The sequence below is a fragment of the Wasmannia auropunctata genome, unplaced genomic scaffold, assembly GCF_000956235.1.
Source record: "Wasmannia auropunctata unplaced genomic scaffold, wasmannia.A_1.0 LD334200.1, whole genome shotgun sequence".
Lineage (NCBI taxonomy): Eukaryota > Metazoa > Arthropoda > Insecta > Hymenoptera > Formicidae > Wasmannia > Wasmannia auropunctata.
In genome coordinates this window covers 106403-124851 of record NW_012028690.1, presented here as the reverse complement: position 1 = coordinate 124851, position 18449 = coordinate 106403, and the positions used below count along the sequence as shown (strand labels likewise).

Sequence of the window (18449 nt, the reverse complement as noted above, 5' to 3'; positions counted from 1 at the left end):
AAAAAAAATCAAAATAATAATGCGCAAGCAAGAATGTAAAGAAATCGAATAAAAAGAAAATTCATGCAAATTCTTCATTGCAATCGTTTAAAAAAAGAATATTAAAAATGATATAAACGTTAGACAATATTAGGTACATGAAAAATGATAAAAAGTTCTACACGATCTATACGCGCATTTACGAACTAATAAACTTTATATCACCAAAAAATAGCGGAGAGGGAATATAGGTATTTAATTCCAATTTGCATTGACTGCCTCCCCCCCCCCTCTCTCTCTCTCTCTCTCTCTCTCGCATAACTGCGTCCAATTATTCTGCACGAGCAAAATTTCGCGGATTCATGCTCTCGACTGGGAGCGATCGAAGTGCCAGTCTCGGAGCAATCATGTAGTTGGCTGCGTATATTACACAGTTTGTTTGTGACCCGCGTCTAAATTTTCTACCTTCAACCACTAGTGCGGCACTTCGCAAACCCGACATCTCAAAGATTCCCCGGCAGAGCAATTAAGTCACCGAAACGCGACTATAAGTAAGCAATTAGTCAGCATTGAATTTTGGTACGCGTAGGGGATGACATCACTCGGATAGCGATGTTTCTATAGGCGATCACGCGGGGAAGCATTCAACATGATCCTTTATAATAGGTAAACATACAGACGGTATTAATGTTAAAGAAAACATGGCGCGAAATACGTGCGAAACACCGCCTGGCTCCGTAAAGAGCCTGGTAATTACACGAGGGGATATGCGGACTTAACCATCACGACGCCGTAGGGATAGATAATTACTCGAAATCCACCCTTCGCGCGCGAAGAAGAGCCGAGATACTTCTGAAGATACATCTGTTCGTTCTCTCTGCTGTCGCGGATTAAGCGTGCCACGCATGCTCAATGCTAATCGATTTACGACGTGATCGCGGCAAAATAGATTTTCTTAAATTAAATTCTCATTGAATTCTAGTCCTTTCTTGTTTCGCCGAAGTAGAATATAAAGATATTTATATCTCAAAATTATGATAAATGCGATCACCGCAGCAATCACAAAATTACATCTCACATGAGATTTACGACCGATCGAGAAATTGTTATGAATGAACACAACGATATGTGAAACCTACATGCGTATTGACATTTACAAATATCGCAGTTTATTCCAGTAATTGTCAAGTCACGTGTAGTTATTTCTGCCTCAGTGAATATCCGCTCGGATTCCATTTCTCTATATTGCAGCTATCCCCAGGGGACTAACTGTTCCTATCGTTCTTCGCGCTACCGAGTATCGACGAAACACAGTTCCTAACACACAAGTGCGATCCAAAACTTATTAACGGGAATATCACAAGACGACAGTAACTATCAATAATCAAAGCGACTACGATGGGTGCATATCATTTATTATTATTGCTCCTGTCAAAAATATGAGCCAACGGTGATTAATGACGTGTGCGAATTATTTTCACATATAAATTCGATGTAAATTCAAGTATTTTCTCAGGATATATTTCGCGGGAAAACTTGCGAAATGTAAAAAGTTTCGAAATATTCCATCGAGATGGCTCAACATTTCTCATTCGATTACTTTTCCCGACATTTTTGTTTGTAACCACTCAAAAATTTTTCAGCGATTTCACATACGGCCGGGCCGCTTGAAAAATAATTAAAAATGCGAATACTTAGAATTTTATCGAAATCCGTCGAAATTATCACACCCGTTGCTTCACAATAACAAATTCACGAGTAAACATTAATTAATTTGATTTTATGACTATTAAACCGTAATGTTTGAATAAATATTTGTGCGTTTAAACACTAATTGATGGATGTCGATATATGAAATGTAGAGAATTGTCAAATATGTAGAGAGTCCAAATTCATTATAGACAAAAATATAGAATATACATTCGATATGTGAAATATGTAAAATATTCCATACACGGAATATATATAATATTTCACATCTACTGAAGGTTTTATTTCAAGCTACGAAGAGTAACTATTATTCAAACGATAACTCTAAACTACAAGTAATTCAAGAGGATTTTTTCAATTAGCGTGTTAATACATAGCAAAGCCTCGTTCTTTAGTTAACTTCAAGTGTATTTAAGTTAAACACAAATTTAATTCAACGCCTAATTGCCAAGAAATTCAATGTCGAAAATTGAGAAGTTAAGACTAATAATTGCCTTCCATAAAGTTTTCGCTAAACCATAGTTAACTCCAAGAATCCATAATTAAGACATGACATAGTAAGTTTAACATACACCTGATACACTGTACGTATACTGACAAAAACATTTGCGCGTTGAACACGGATCTTCCATGACATGGAAGATCGCCTACATCAAGACAGTTCCAGAATTATCGACACCTTCTCAAATTCTTTCTGTAGATTATTCAATCTATACAAAACAAATATTGTTATAATTAAAATTCATATTACACTTTGCAAAAGTTTGTAATTTCCAATATTAAATCTTTTAATTAAAATGAATATCAATCCAAAAGGCTATTAGAATATAAAGTGTAATTTAAAATTAAACAAAAAATAAAATTTTATTTTTCTCTTTGCTTAATCAAGTTTAATTCTTAAAAAAATACAATATATATTTTCAAACACACAACATATAATATCGATCAGATTTTTAATTCTTAATGCTTGATTCCAAAAGAAATTAAAAAATCTGTGGATAAAAATATCGATCGCTACGTTGGGACATACGTTCCAATTTTGAAGAAAACGACACCTACTTTCCATATACGATTTAGAGTTACATGCAAAGTGAATTTCATTCAACGCGCTGCACAACAATCGATTTTCAAGTATAACGATAAGTATCGCGGGTATTATATCACGGGAGCCTCTTCTCATACGATGAGATTGTAAGTTCTCTTGATATCAGTCGTAATAACGCGAAGCAAGCGTAGCAGGACGTTTGTTCTGCACAAGTACAAATGTCTGACAATTAATATATTCACCGCACGACTGCATAGCTCTCTAAAACTCTATCAGCAATATTAATGCTACTGCAATAGATTAATTCTCCAAACTCGTTAATACATTAAATTCTGCAAATGCATCAAATATATTCATAGAAATTGCAACTGAATATTAATGCAAATTGTAATGTATATGAATTAATATTAATAAAAATCGAATAAAAAGATAATTTCGTAATATCAAAAGATATTATCTCCCCGAGCTTTGTTGTGTAAATTTAGTTTTTCTAAAATATAATTTTTTAGGTTATTTAATTATGTATTAAATGTCTAACTTTAATTAACTACGCTCTTTTGAACCATATCATTTCTATAGCCAGACTGACACGGTTCGCCGATTAAACAAAAGACGACCGGTAATCAGACACGATTGTTCGAATCTACACGTCTTCGGGAAGGTGTTAACTGTAGATCCAGGCGTTAGCTTCCCTCTGGGACTTTGTCACAGCATGAAGAAGGGCGTGGCGCTTAATTGAAAGGGGATTAATTAAAGCGCATGCACGGTAAGAAAACCTTGCGTTACTCGAACGGTTTCCTCCATCTCATGGGATTTCTTGCCAAATTATGCACAAAGTCGCTCCCTCGCCCGAGCCTTTCTATTTGTGGAGCGCCACGGGAAATGCTTCCCGCTCGTAAGGACGTTTCGCAGTGGAGTATCAGTAGGTAGTAAGGGAGAAAGGGAGAATATGGGAGTACATAGGTATGGGTAGGGAGAGGAAGGCGAGACAGTTGGAATTTTGATAACGTTAGGGTCGAGGTTGCGTGCTTTGCCGCAGCAACCACGACATTTCTCTCGCAGTTATTCCGCAGCAAAAAAGAAATCTGCGCGCCCACCCCTGCCGCATACTCTGCGCCAGAATCTCTTCGACATTGCCCCGCCTTGAAATTCAACGACACCCAACAACGTCGAGGTGTTCCCTAACGAGAGAACCACATGCACGCGCATCGCGAGCAATATTATCCAAGAATGTCTCGACAAACGAAGAGTGTTCATTTGTAACAAAAAGCGAAATTCTACGAAGGTTTATTTTACACAATAATTCGCACGAAATACATACAATTCTATTAACCTTCCTCCGTTCACAGTACATTTTGCCCTCAGCTGCAATTTAAAATTTTTATCAATTTTTCTGTACTCGAATATTCAATGTATAATTTTTAAGTTTACTATTTAATCTCAAATTAACAATCTGTAAAACTAAACTGCATCGACAATCGCACGGCGAAGAGATTTTTTATTGTCGATTTGCTTCTCCGAAGTTTATTCCTCGAGAAGCTCCACTTTACAACCGTACGCTAACTCACGACTTGGTATATCTGTTATTTTAATTTAAAACAACCATAGGAGAAGTTAGCATCTCCCAGTGTTATCAATATTCATGTTTATCAGTATTTTCCAGTTTCTTGCACTCTCCATTCTTTCCACAGAATTATGCAACTATGTATGTATCTCTGGAAGCATCGCGGCGGCACAACGGCTCGGATGTGAACGACGAATTTTCGCGACGATAAAGAAACCGGGCGGGATACATATTATTCCGCAGTAATGTCGCGCGTTTCTCTTGCCGGCGCGAGTTTTGAGCAATTTCGCACTGCGCAGCGTCCGTCTACTGTATTCTTAGGACGAACCGCAGCGAGGCAATAAAGTACCGAGGCTGAAGTCTCGCGCGCGGAATATTTTTGCAGGACACGCACACACATATGCAAAAGTACCGTAACGCGCGACGAAATATTCTGGCATATTCCGCGTTATATTCCCTGCAATATTTGCGCGCGCGGTCGAACGTCGCGCGACATCTCGGAGAGGGACGTATGTTTCAAGTCCTCACCGGAGATCGATGAGTGACGTAATACCGCATACGAAAGAGAAATCTCGTGATTCATGCGGTCGATAAGATCAAGTACTCGACGGTGACATAAATATTAAACAGGAATTTTAAACCTGATACCTCCGATTATTACAACACTATGCTATGAAACTTTTCCTGGAAGATGTGTGTTCGTTTGTTTTTCCTCAATCTTATCTTGTATCTCGAATGATTAATATATGAAGGCTGGCAAATTATTTATATAACTCTGGCTGCGATTAGAAACGTTTTTCACGGGAATTCCCTACGCGTCAGAGGCGCAGGGAGACCCTTGTATTTCTTTCATACCTTTCATTCCATGCGAGAGGGGAATCGCATTCTTCTCATATTTATCTCGCAACGATTGCAACGATAATAATCACATCAATCCACCTCGCGTCGTATCAGCGCTCGCACTCATATACGTCGCATACGTTTATTATCACATTCGCGCCAGTTGGTCCGCCGTGTATATTATTAAACCGTCTTCACCCTTCTTGGAGCGCGCCATCTCTTTACGTTTACGCACACGTCGCTAAAATTATACGCGGGATCCTTCTTTTTCCTCGGTCTCGCACTCGTCTCTTTACAATCCTCTTGGTTCCACTTGCGCGCACTCGCCGCGTGTTTCGTCTGACACGCTCGCAGAAACCTCGAATGCCTCTGCAGCGTGAACATTTTTCTCGGATGGGAGACTGTATTATATGACTCCTACATAGCGCGCTCCATAACTTTCTCACTTGCAATATAAATAGTTAAATTCTCAATTAAGATTCGCTATGTATTAAACTTTTTAAATTATAAAAATTGTAGAAAAATAAATGTATGTAGTTCCAGCATTAATATCAGAAGAACGATACGAAAGAATATCTAATAAACATTTGCCGTCACTAAATTACAGCTAAATAACGGATAAAAATATAATATTATATCACTACATATAATTCTCATAAAAACAAATTATTAAACATTAAAAAAAATTATGTAATAATATAATTTTATGAAAATTATATATAATTATGCAATATTCTCTTTTTAAATAAAAAATTGATTAAATAATTGAAAACGGTTAAAAGTTCTCGAACTTTAAGTAGAAACTTTCGTCGTACTATCTGTTCAAAATATTTGCATCAAATATTACGTGTAAATTTCTCGTAAAACAAATAGCGACTTGTTTGTATAAGTGATACTTAATGAAAGATATATTTCCTCTTAAACTGTTATTGCATTCATGGAAAGACATGTTATTCTTATCATTATTTCGTTGCCCTTTTGGGATTCATAATGTGAAAACTGTTACCATGCTAAACTACGTCTACGCGCATGGTTTGCCAAGTCAATGCAACTGGGGAAATTTATGCGCGCAAACATCTCTGAAATCATGGGTAATTTAACGTGAAACGAGAAGAACCGCGAAGTCATTTAAAAGTTTCGGAAGTTGTCTTAGGCAAAAAAAAACTTGCTCATGCGCGCGGAAAGTTGAAGACGCGACCGATTATGACAATATTCGTCTTGAACTTATCTACCGTAACTGAGAATATATTAGTAGTGAGTAAAACGGAAGTGCATAAATATCGAAGAGTGCCTTGTAAAGATATTATGTCATTTATTATGCCTCCCCCCTCCCCCGCTCCTCCGTCCGTCTGCAATTGCAGTCCATGCGGTATAAATTATAAGTACCTCTGTGTTAATTTTAGTAGGCGTGTGCATGACACGCTCTCGGTAACGATAGCGCGACTACTTCGAGCTGAATCCATTATGCCGTATACGAATATTACAAAGCTTACTGAATTGTAAATGAGACTCCTGTACTTCGTCGGGGTTAGCAACAGTAACTTCGGCTACTAGCCAACAGCATTACGTCTGCGAGCGCGATACGAGTTCATAAGTTCTGTTAATCTTTACTCATCTTGGCATTAAAGTCATAATGTAACCACGAGTGTTATTATGCGATATTTATTGTTTACTGTTTACGTATCATTAAATGTTCGTAGCATGCAATAGGAAACTCTGATGCTATTAATTTTATTATGGAACATGAGCCTTTGTAAAAACATCAGACAGACACAGTATTATAAATAAAAATATAATAACAATCTATAAAGTAACGCTATCGATTATTAGTGTACAATTATGTTTAAAAAGAAATATTTACAGATTTTACAGTTAAAAATATGTTCGGATTAAGAAAAGCTTTAATATTGATTGTGCACTAATGAATGAGCCACGGCAGTGTCTCGCACCAAATGATGTACGCGCCCACACATCATTTATAATTATAATGAGCATGACGACATTGATATTCTTATATACGCATTCAAAAATATGACAAAAAATAACTATTAAGGACTAAATGAAACGCATCTTGTGGCTAATCAGAAATATGTAATATACGAGGACGTGTAACATAATATTCAAATTGTTGAAAAAAAAAAAGCTAACATCGTCCAACTGTCCATTCTACAGCTTTCGATAGGCTCTCACCGAAACGGTTTGTTCGCGATAACGAGAATTCTTGTCAATCGGCCGTTAGAGAGATAAATCGCCGTGTACCTATATAAAACCTCGATTCTTCCCGCCGAGTGTCTCTTTTCGCTTCGGAGCTTCGACAGACCCAAGACGTTTACCTGGCACGAGTCTCCAAAGACTCATTGCGCTACTGTTCCGTGTTTCTTCTCCGCCAACCTCCTTTTCTTCTCCCCTTCCTCCCCCCTCCTCCCCGCTACCTTCGCTCTTACACGTCGAGGCCTTTCCCTCAGGAATAAAGACGAAAATTGACAAACCCTTTGTTTCCTTGTGCACGTCGCACCGTATCCGTCTACGATAGTTTCTTTTTGCGGTTTGGCGAAAACTGTAGAAAAAACTACAGTCTAGACTCGAGGAGCCACTACTAAAGTAACGAATTTCAAAGGCTGGTGTAATATATTTAAATGTGATTTGGAAGATTTCTTTCGTAAAATCATTCTTTCTCAGATGGACAATCAATTTCTCTTCATATTTTTCCTATGCTAAACACGAAATATACTATTATTACTATCTGTCTGATAGCAAATCAATATTTAATATATATATAGAGTAAGATATTTATACAGACTTATACGGCGTACAATCTTAATTGAATTTTGCGACATAACTAACTGATACTTTCGACCGGCACCTTATATTTTGGGCACATTTTTAAAAACCGCATCGTTGACTCCGTCATCGTCGCAGTCATTATGTCGCGAGCGAGACGCGCAATTACCGCCGCAATGGAAATATGAGCGAGGGAAGTGCAAGGTTCATTCAAAGCCTTTCCCTCGCCCTCCCCCTCCGCCCCGGTAACGTCGCGTAAAAGAAACCGCGGAACCATAAGACGTATTCACCATATCCCGTGGGGTCTTTCCTCTCGGCTAATGCGAGATGAAATTACAGCCCTCCGGGGTTCCGGTAGACGGTCGCACCGTCCACCACTCGAAAGACAGTGACATCTCGTCCGCTTTGCTCCCGCAGGATGTGTGTGTGTGTGTGTGTGTGTGTGTGTGTCTGTGTGTGTGTGTGTGTGCAGGTGGGTGGGTGCGTGCGAAGGTATTTCTTTCACTGGTCGGATAGCCAGGTGGAATGAACGCTCGCCCCGTTCCAGTTACAAAAAGCCGCCGCCCTTAATCTCGCGCAGGAAAGCAGTCCTCGGCTCTACGAGTTTCAAAGAGGAGTTTTCTAGTTATTGGAGAATATTCTCCCGGAGTTTAACGAGATAACTTATACTTTTACGATCAAAGATTGACATTGTACGGATATCGCGGAAGTCTCTCGGAAGTGCCGGACTGGCGCTACAGTTTCCGGGTGGGATCGAGCCGGGATCGGTTTTCGGAGGAGGGGAGGGGGGGGGAGGAACGGTGATTTCCGCGTAAACTGTACCCCGCGTACCCCCGATATCGTCGAACGTGTTTCAATTAAAACGCTTGACCGCTACGCTCGGTTCGATCTCGTGAGCTTTGTATACTTTCGATGAAAAGGTAATCTGGCGTGTTAAAATGGCTCTGCACGATTCACTTTTGATTCATTTGAATGCCGAATTCTGCACACATCGTTCAAAGAGAAGATGTGTAGACAATATTCCCACCAATAGAATAATCGTCGTCCGAAGTAGACGATAAAAGAAATGAAGTTATCCTCAAGGTTATCTTCTTTTATTCGTCTAAAATATACTCTCTAAAAGTGAATCAGTGGAATCATCACTGATTGTCAGTGTATGTCATTTTTCAATGACATACTTAGAACTGTGATAAACCGTGACTATTTAAATGTCGCTCCAGTGATAAATCCAGTGATACTGATTTAAACAGTAAATATCAATGAAAGCGACATTGAAATAGTCACTGTTTATCACAGTTCTAAGTATGCCATTGGAAAATAATATACACTGACAATTAGTGATAATTTCACTGATTCACTTTTAGAGAGTAGGTATTATTTCAGAATAAATTATTTCAATTGCTTTATGATTAGGTTTTACAAAGAATGATTTCTCTCTTCTTTCTTTCTCTGGCTTACACATATACAACTGAGAAATAAATTATGTGAAATCTTTTTAATTTATAGGGATAAAGGATATTTCATGTCCTTGTCAACATTAAATCGTTTATATTTTTTTTTATTACGAGAATGTAACGTAATATATATAAAATAAATTGATAGTAAAGTCGTAAAGAACGGATTTGTTAGAAATAGTAATCGTTTTATTATTAAGCCGTTTCTCTAAAAATGAAACGCCGCGTCGCAATATACTTTTAACCAGTAAGCCGAAACCGAGTTTTGATGATAAAGCAACCTTGGAATTCTTTTTGCAAGCAAAGTATTTAAAACAAAGTTTATACGCGTCCTTATTCGAGCACAGGGGATTATAAAGTTCATTACGGTACCCGGCTAGAAAAAACAATTAATAGCATTCCGAAAGTTTCGGGCTGATGGAAAAATGTGGAGCTTATAATACAGTCGCGGAAAGCATCGGCCGGAGAATATTACTTTTTTTTACACTGTCAATTTTTACGGTAACAATATACCGAATTAAAAGATATGTATTTCGTGAATTTCATTAATACGCAAATTTTTCAATAATATAGCCAAATATAACTAGAAATATAAAACCTAAAGAAATGAAAGATATCATTAATAATGGCTAATATAATAATTAAGGAGCGAATCAAAAGAAAGGATTTTCATTATAAATAGATCTCCGATGTTTTCATTATTATGATCTCACTGCCTCAGTTTGTCTCAATATAAAGCATTTTTTTACAAGTATAAAGTAGCAGAGCTTTCTATCCTTTATGAATATTTCTAGCGTACATGTTCTTCTAACAGATATACGTAAACCTCGCATAACGAACACGCGCACGCAAACGAGATAGAAAAAAATGTAGAAAAAAAAGTAAAGTATATCACGATTTGCTTGATTAAACTTTTAAAAATACGATAAATGGCGCGATGAATAAAGGAACGTTGATATTGCACTATACAACGTGTGCGTATTTGCAATTTAATGGAAATTTTTCACAACCGAGTTTTTTAAACATCTATTCCAAAGAGAAAATTTATATGGATTTAACACAACGCGCTAATTTACGCAAATACAACGTTCGCCAAATACAAATGGTACATGACAAACCGAGCTAATGTGGATAATCACCGGACACGGTAGTTACTGCCACAGAAGCCAATGATTAAGATTAATATTAGCGAGTCTGACAGCAACGATGTTATCATCATGCGACACGCACGGAACAGGACGGAACGTCATTTGTACTATTAGGATTCTGTATTCTCAATAACAATACGGGCTTTATACGACAGCGGATACGACGATAATAAAAAGGAAACAAATTTTAGACAATCTTTCACGGAAAGAACAAGTTTGCTGGATTCAGATCTGAAAATAATTTTGCTGGGCCATCAAAATAATTTTGTTGAAAACTCGAAAATGATAAGCATTACTGTAAAACGTTTTGATATTATAGCAATCAGTTTGAGTTTCCAACAGAATTATTTTCAGATCTGTATCCAGTAAAATTGTTCTTTCCGTGTTTAACTATTTTAATTATTTGATAGTTATCACGCGCTTGTGTGTTGTTTCGTTCTTTTTTCCTAAATATATAAATAATCAGAAAAAATCTCACGAATAAGAAAAGTTCTTGTTGACTAATTGTAAAACACAATCGTAATACGAACCAAGTTAATACCACGTGGATATAATCACCGGACATCATAGTTACAATGATTAAGATTAATACCACCGGACCTGGCAAGAACGATATTATCATGGGACGCGACAAGAAATCGCAGGGAGTCCATAATGTAACAAATGTGCAGGAAATTAGCATTCTATACTGTAATTATTAATATAAATTAGTTATCGAGAATTAAAAAAAAACATTTCACTACATTTTTGGTTTTAAATTGACGTAACATTGTAATTAGAGAAAATTAATTAAAGAAATTCATAAAGATGTAATTGGCATACACAAACATGAAAATAATGCAAGTACTTATCAGACAACGATTGCTACCATTCCGCCAGATTAACTATATGCGGCAATTAATATTATCCAGTGTAGTAATAATGTGTGACGTATTATACTATTTGTGTGACGTATTATAATGCAGACATGTAACCATAATGGAACGGAATATCGTCTGAATAATTAAGATACACAATCTGCGAGGACAAATGTGGAGCGTGCATGAAAATCTCAATAGTTATTAATATCATTTTATCTTACAAATAGAAACAGCGCTATTTAAAATTTCGTATTCCGCCAACTGGAAATCTTTCCACGTAACTCCCTTGCCGTTTAATTAAAAAATTAAATTACATTTCCGACTCTTCGAGATATTCGCGATTGCGATGAAAGTTTGCATCTGGCTTGCCTTTTCCAGCGCTGAACTTTGGGTCGTCTCCGCGAATAATATTCCTGGTCGCTCGTGGCCCATTTCGCAAACGCAGTCTCACAATTATAACTACTCACGACAGCGGCAATTTCGCTTCCGATACACGCGCAGATCGACTTCAAAACAATTGTCAGTACCGAGGACAGAGGGCATCCGTAGCTAAGCCTAAGTGACAGAGCGCAAAGTTTTCGGAAGGTATAAGAACTGAAATTCGCTCGTAACACGCCCTAAATCGTCCTAACGTCGCGGCGCGCATCTGCACTTATAGTTGTTGGCGGTCTCGATACAATAAAAAGCCCGCCAGTGCTCTCGCTCTCCTTGCACCGTCTATAATTAATTAAGCCACCTGTCTTGTACGAGAGCGTCAACTGTGAACCGCCTAATGCCGCAACCGTGTCTACGCGCGGATCAGTCTGCTGCGTGTGCGCGTGTCTATGCGGAGCACTCGGTCGTGATATTCCTGGCTTAACGCCGCCCTCATCAAAATTGTAATTAAACTCCATACACGTAGTTCTCGATTCGGGCGGCTAATGCGTTCGCGACAGCTAGGCGTGTAAATAAATTCGCGCGGAACGAGTACAAGCGTAATTCTCTCACATTAAATGTTGGCGATCCTTTGTTGAGCGCGCGGCTCCAGTTTACGGATTTTCATCCGTTTTCAGCTCGCGGGTAGTTTTTTAACTCGCTAATTGCACAAGCCGAGAATTACTCTTACTTCCATCGTAAATTTGAACGAATTACTTTATTTAGCATACATGCCGTAGACGTAGCATAGTTTTTGACATATATAACAAACACGGTAAGCTAACTTGGTACTATCAAGAAATACTCTCGTGGATTAATCTTGAAGATCAGTACAAAGCACTCTTCATTCTAGACGACAGAACAGGCAAAATCCATATTATTCATTTATCGTTCTATACAAGCTTTTATACAAGCTACGTAATAATTGATTCATTATATAAATTACAATTTATATTTTTTACACTGTACTCTCTAAGAGTGAGTCAGTGGAATCATCACTGATTTTCAGTGTATCAGTTCATTTTCCTATAATGTTTTTTTTTTGGGCATTGTACTATACTTTGAACTATGACAAGCAATGACTATGTTTCAATGTTGTTTCAGTGATAATATATACTGTTTCAAACAGTGAATATTACTGAATAAAAAAAAAATTTTAATTTTCAACTGTTTGGCAGTGCTTTCAATGATGTTTAGTATTTAAATCAATATATTATCACTGAAACAACATTGAAATAATCTGCTTAACACAGTTCAAAGTATGCCATTAGAAAATGATATACACTAAAAATTAATGATTTTACTGATTTACTTTTAGAGAATACGTGAATTATTTTTATTGCATAAAATATTGTTATTCATTTTTTCTAAAAAAGCATTAGAGAAGTTTGCTTTGATACATGTACATAAAGCTTCTTTGTGTAAAAAGTATTCTCATTTTTTTTCTGATGGTAACACAAATATTGTTCTCATTCTGCTATTTTTCCGCTGAATTTAAAAAAAACAAAAATTACAAAATATACGTAAACTTTTTAATGTTTACGAAAGAAATTATCTTTCTTCCAAAACGAAATGCAGATTTTATAAAAATTAAATCAAGAGCGAAAATATAATTCACAGTTTTTAATTAGACTGCAATTTATTTATGATATACTTCTAAAAATTAAAGTAAAAAGAAATAATTGCCTGTGTCATATTATTTCAGTCATATAAGCTACCGAGGCTTACTTCACGTTATCGGATGTCGAGTTTGTAGAATTGTTTCCATAGTAAAGAGACTCGGACTATTAAATTAGCATGTTGATCTATAAAAATCTGACCATCTCGTTACTCCAAAAGCAGCAAATCCGCGGATTCGCCGGTTCTCCCAAACATCCATCCTCGTGTTCCCCCCTTTTCGATCCCTTCGTTCTCGCCTCCTTCCCGGCAAACACAGCAATCGTCGAAAAAGCGTCGAGAGAAATCAAATGAGTTTGCGCGGGAGTGACAATGGAGTTTCGCGACTGTAATCAAGCTACTGTGAGTGGCGCGCGAAAAGGGGCCGCCCGTGAAGGGTGCACGGGATCGTCCTGCGCATTTGAATTTCCACGCAAAGGGAAACGAGGTACCACCGATAGCGTCTAGAAATCGTCCGCGGCGCGACGATAGAGACATTGAATTAAGCACGATGCAGACCCTTAATTAAACGCTCGAAATTGAGCCATCGATTAAATACTCCCTCTCTGTCTTTCTTTACGGCAAGAACTTACGGCCCTTCTTGCCGTGCGAAAACCAAAACGTCTAAATTATCCGCGCGAATTCGTCGTCCGATAATACTCTCCCGGACATTAATAAAAGATTGCGTACAAAGCGTAAAAAATGTGCCAGAAAATTTTTCGTTTCCCCAAATCAAATAGATAATTTCAAATTATAGACTTATTTTTATTTCTTAAGTTAATGCACGTTTATTCGTTTTAAATTAATATTATAATTACTATATTACATATTGTATTTTTTCGCCTATAGATTATAAATATTCAATATACTCCACAAGGTTTACCTGCGAAAAGAAAACAGTAAAAGCTTTCAAATTTATTTCTCATTGGGCGTACAGAATGAAAACCTTTACGAGAAAAGTAATTCCAAAATATGATAACTGCGCAAGTGCATCCGAAGTTTCCCTTCGAAACTCATGATACTAATCCTTGTAATTAAAAACAATTTCGTGTGTAAAATGCGCCCTTAACGCAGCACGATGCGAAAGCAGAAAATAACATAAATAGCTTTCATTGTTAAAATAGCTTTTACTGTACGTGTAAACAGCAACGGAAGCTAATGGAAAACTTCAAAAAACAATCGATCTAGACTTTGTGGTATACCAATTTGCACCATCGTTATTTCATATCAGTTACGTGCAGCGATTGTTATATGGGGATATAAACAATGTACTGTAATTGTAGCAGTTATATCTTGTTTGCTGGCAAAAAAGCCAGCTTTACGTACCGCGACGTAAAAAGATCAACTCTTTCTCGCAAGTTCCCCTAATTGGCATGCTCTTTTCAAATGAGAAAACCGTCACTTTCGAGGACAGAGTTTCACAACTCAAATTATCTCGTAATCTCGGTCGTTGTAAACAATCGAGCGCGATTTTTTTTTCGAAGTAGAGCATAAACAGATGACACACCGATCTAATGTTTAGGCAATTTTGTTAATCCTGTAAACGCGATAAAAGAATGAGAATTCGCGTGGACGTTAACGTATCTTGTCATCGCAACTTGTTATTCGTTTCGCTTTTCTATGCGTCGACAACGGAAAAGAACAAACAAACGTACAACAGAAAGGAACAAAGAAACACATAAAAAACCGCGTGATCCAGCCGCGAATCTTGCCGCTGGCGTCGTGCGGTGCGATGAGCGTCGAAACGCGACGACGTAACCAGCGGGGGAGCTATTTTACGAAGGGAGAGACTTGACTTTTTTCCATGCTTTACACACGCATTAATCGTCACGCCGTTTTTCACTTCTAACCTGCTTCTAACAGCTGAGTCCGCAAGCGCGGCGTCTTGGCGAATTGCCGTCCCAAAAGTGGAATAGAAACTATATTTATTATGTCCTGGTATTTTCATTTTAATTTATTTTATGTCCTTACGACAACGAGCGTATTTTATACGTAAAAAAATGCAGTTCTACGATAACGAACTTTGAATGTTTCTTTGCGATTTCTAGTCAATTTTTTTTCCTTCGAAGAACACTATTTTTACGACAATTCTCCTTTTATCACAGTCATCAATTTTAGCGATAAATTCTTATTAATTCCTAATGTATGTCATTTTATTTCCGCCATTCTGATGTGAGAACTAGAATAAAGTTTATGTGGCGATTCCACTTCGGAAATACGAGGTGACGAAAGCTCTCGAAATTATATGGGCAGAGCAGATAAAATAGAAATTTAATGTGTAATAATAAAATGCATTTAGAATGTACATTTTATTATTAGACAAATAGGCTTGTACCTATTGGTTTTCCTGTTTTTTTTTTTCTAATAAAGAAAAATACATTTTATTTTCGAAATTTTGTTCCGAAAAGAATGAATTTTGTATCTAAAAGTACGCCTGATATTAGCCGAGGACACAGTATTATTAAAAGCAACTCTGATCCGAAAGAATTGCACCTATTTTTATTCCTTTAACGAAAACATCGCGAAATATTTTGCCGCGTGTATACGCGCTAGCATGCATAAACATATACACACACGCATGGTACACGCGCAACCGTGGATCTGACTATCGTAGAGATAAAGATTACGACGGAGAGATCGTTTTTCAACGTCCGAACGAATCTCGTCCGGAGACTCGCTGCAGGTGCTGCTTACCTGCTATCGCCAGGAGAGCGACGGCCGCTTCTAGCCACAGGTGGCAAGTCTTCATCTCGACAACGCGTACGGAAGCTGCGGCGATCCCTTGGCGAACAAAACCACTCGCGGACTCCGCGACTCACAGAGAGAAAGAGAGAGAGAGACACACTGAGGATCACCACTCGCACGCGGTAGTTAGGTCGCGTGAACGGAACTACTACGCGAAACTACTACCCAGCACCACATCTGCCCGCCTTCGCACACGACCACGATCTCTCTTCTTCTCTTGCTCGCTGGCGAACGACTGTCAGTCGTGGAACCGAGGCGTGGGACGTCTTGCGAGAGGTTATCCGCTCGTACCGTTGTGCGCCACAGGATTCACCGTCCGCGTCGAGACTGTCGAGAGAGACGCGCGTCAAACTTTACGCCGGAACGGTCCCTCCGCTCTCTTTCGCGACGACGGCCGAGAGCGGCTGATTCAAATCACCGAGAACGTTCGGAGTTATCTACTTCGCGCCGCGCTCGCGTGCTTCCGAAACTTTCTCCCCGACTGCCGCCTCGCGGCTTCTTTTCGTTGTTTTTTTTTTTCTTTCTCTTTTTCCTCTCTTCCGTCCTTAACGCGGCGTCGATCACGACGCGTCGGCGATCGACGGCGGAGTTCCGTTATCGATCACCGCGTGTGCCTTGTGAACGGAGAGCGCGGCACGAACGAAGGATTTTAAGCACTGTTGACAGGGTAATTGCACGTATATCTGCACTGGATTGCGACGGACGAGACTGAGCGTCGCCGCGCGAAGCAGTTCGGCCGCGAGTCGCGCCTGCGTCGACCGCCCTTCCATCCCCACCAGCGCGCGCCGACGATCTAGCTGCCTTCTCTCCCCCTCCCGCCCCCCCCGCGCGCGCCCTTTGCCGCCCGTCGCTCCGCTCCAGGTCGGCGACGCGCTCTTCGCTCCTTCGCGCGCTCTTCCTACCACGTCTCTCGCGAGTTTATCCCGCTTCCACCGGGAAGCCGCGCGCGGCTCTCGTTTTCTCGTCTTCCCTCCTGACGCTCACTTCTCGAACGGCCCGCACCCCCCCTGTGTGCGACCGGGCCACGCACACACGCGGCCAGCTGGCTCCCCTCCCCGAAAGCTCGCGATTTTATTCCGCACCTCCTTCCGCACGCGGTGGGGACGGCAGCCTGTGCCGGCAGTCCCGAGACCTACGGATTCAATTTGTCCACCGGCCGAAAGTTTTTTTTTTCTCGTTGAATGAATGCGGTTTGTTACGCGTGTCACCATTCGGCCGGCATTAGGGCCATTGTCAGTCTGGGCCGCACGCCTTTGCGGAATCCGCAGGGCGCAGAGCGTCGCTCCTTCGCTTCTTGGACACTGTAGGTAGGTTTATCGCACGGATCTCAATTTGAAGATACGTGTCCTCTCGGGTCTCTATTTTCATACTGAATTCTAGTCTTGTATTTTATATATATATATATAAAGGACATGATTAAAGCTGGGTTCCCACCGCGCGTGACTCGTCAAGGTTCGTCATGGCTCGCTATATGGCTTGGCGAGTTTCTACGCGTCGTGGATCCTTGTGAAATTAGAATGATTTGCTAAAACTAAATTTCCACAGCGTCAAGGCTCATGATCCGTCTAGATATGTTACAAAGATCAGTTCACAAATTGATAAGAAATAGGCTAAAACCGTGGTTTCACGGCGCGTAAACTGCGTAAAGGCTCGACGAGCCACAATCTCAATCTGCCATAGCTCAGCGAGCCTCTACACGCCGTGAAACTTTAGCCTATTTCAGATTTCTTATCAATTTCATGAGCCGAACTTGTGACGAGTCAAGATGCGAGCCAAGGATTACGATCCTTGACGAGCCACGCATCGGTGAAAGTCGATTAAAGCCCGGTTTCACAAATGTAAGATTAACTTTAATCTCGGTTTAACTTACTGTTTATCTCTTTCTAATTCTTAGATTAGAAAAAGATAAAGGGAGTTGAACCTGATTAAATCGAGTTAATCATGAATTGTGAAACCGGGCTTTAAGAGACGAGATGCCTTACATATGTTTTGTTATAACTTCAAAGCTTGATCGCTGTGACTCGCTTGAATGCCTACTTTCTTGAATTGTTCTCCAATTTATTGTAATTCATATATAATATAACGATATAATAAATATAAACATTCTTAATGTAAAGTAGATAAGAGAGCCACATAGTTTTCATTAAAAAAAACGTTTTAGGGAAATTATCACAGTGTGTGTAAAAGATTAAAAAGAGTACACAAGACATCAGAACACTTATTATATATCTCTCTTACTTCCTTTCTTTCCCT

General features: G+C 39.1%; 1 protein-coding gene across 1 annotated transcript in view; it reads right to left on the bottom strand.

Moving 5' to 3' along the window:
• LOC105459247 overlaps positions 1–16911 on the bottom strand; it is a gene marked incomplete at its 3' end in the record, with an annotated part of 94083 nt that extends 77172 nt beyond the window's left edge. The window contains exon 1 of the mRNA XM_011705112.1: positions 16146–16911. Within this exon, the coding sequence (XP_011703414.1) occupies positions 16146–16200 (55 nt within the window). The remainder of the gene's footprint in view (positions 1–16145) is intronic.
• Between the last annotated feature and the right edge of the window lie 1538 nt (positions 16912–18449).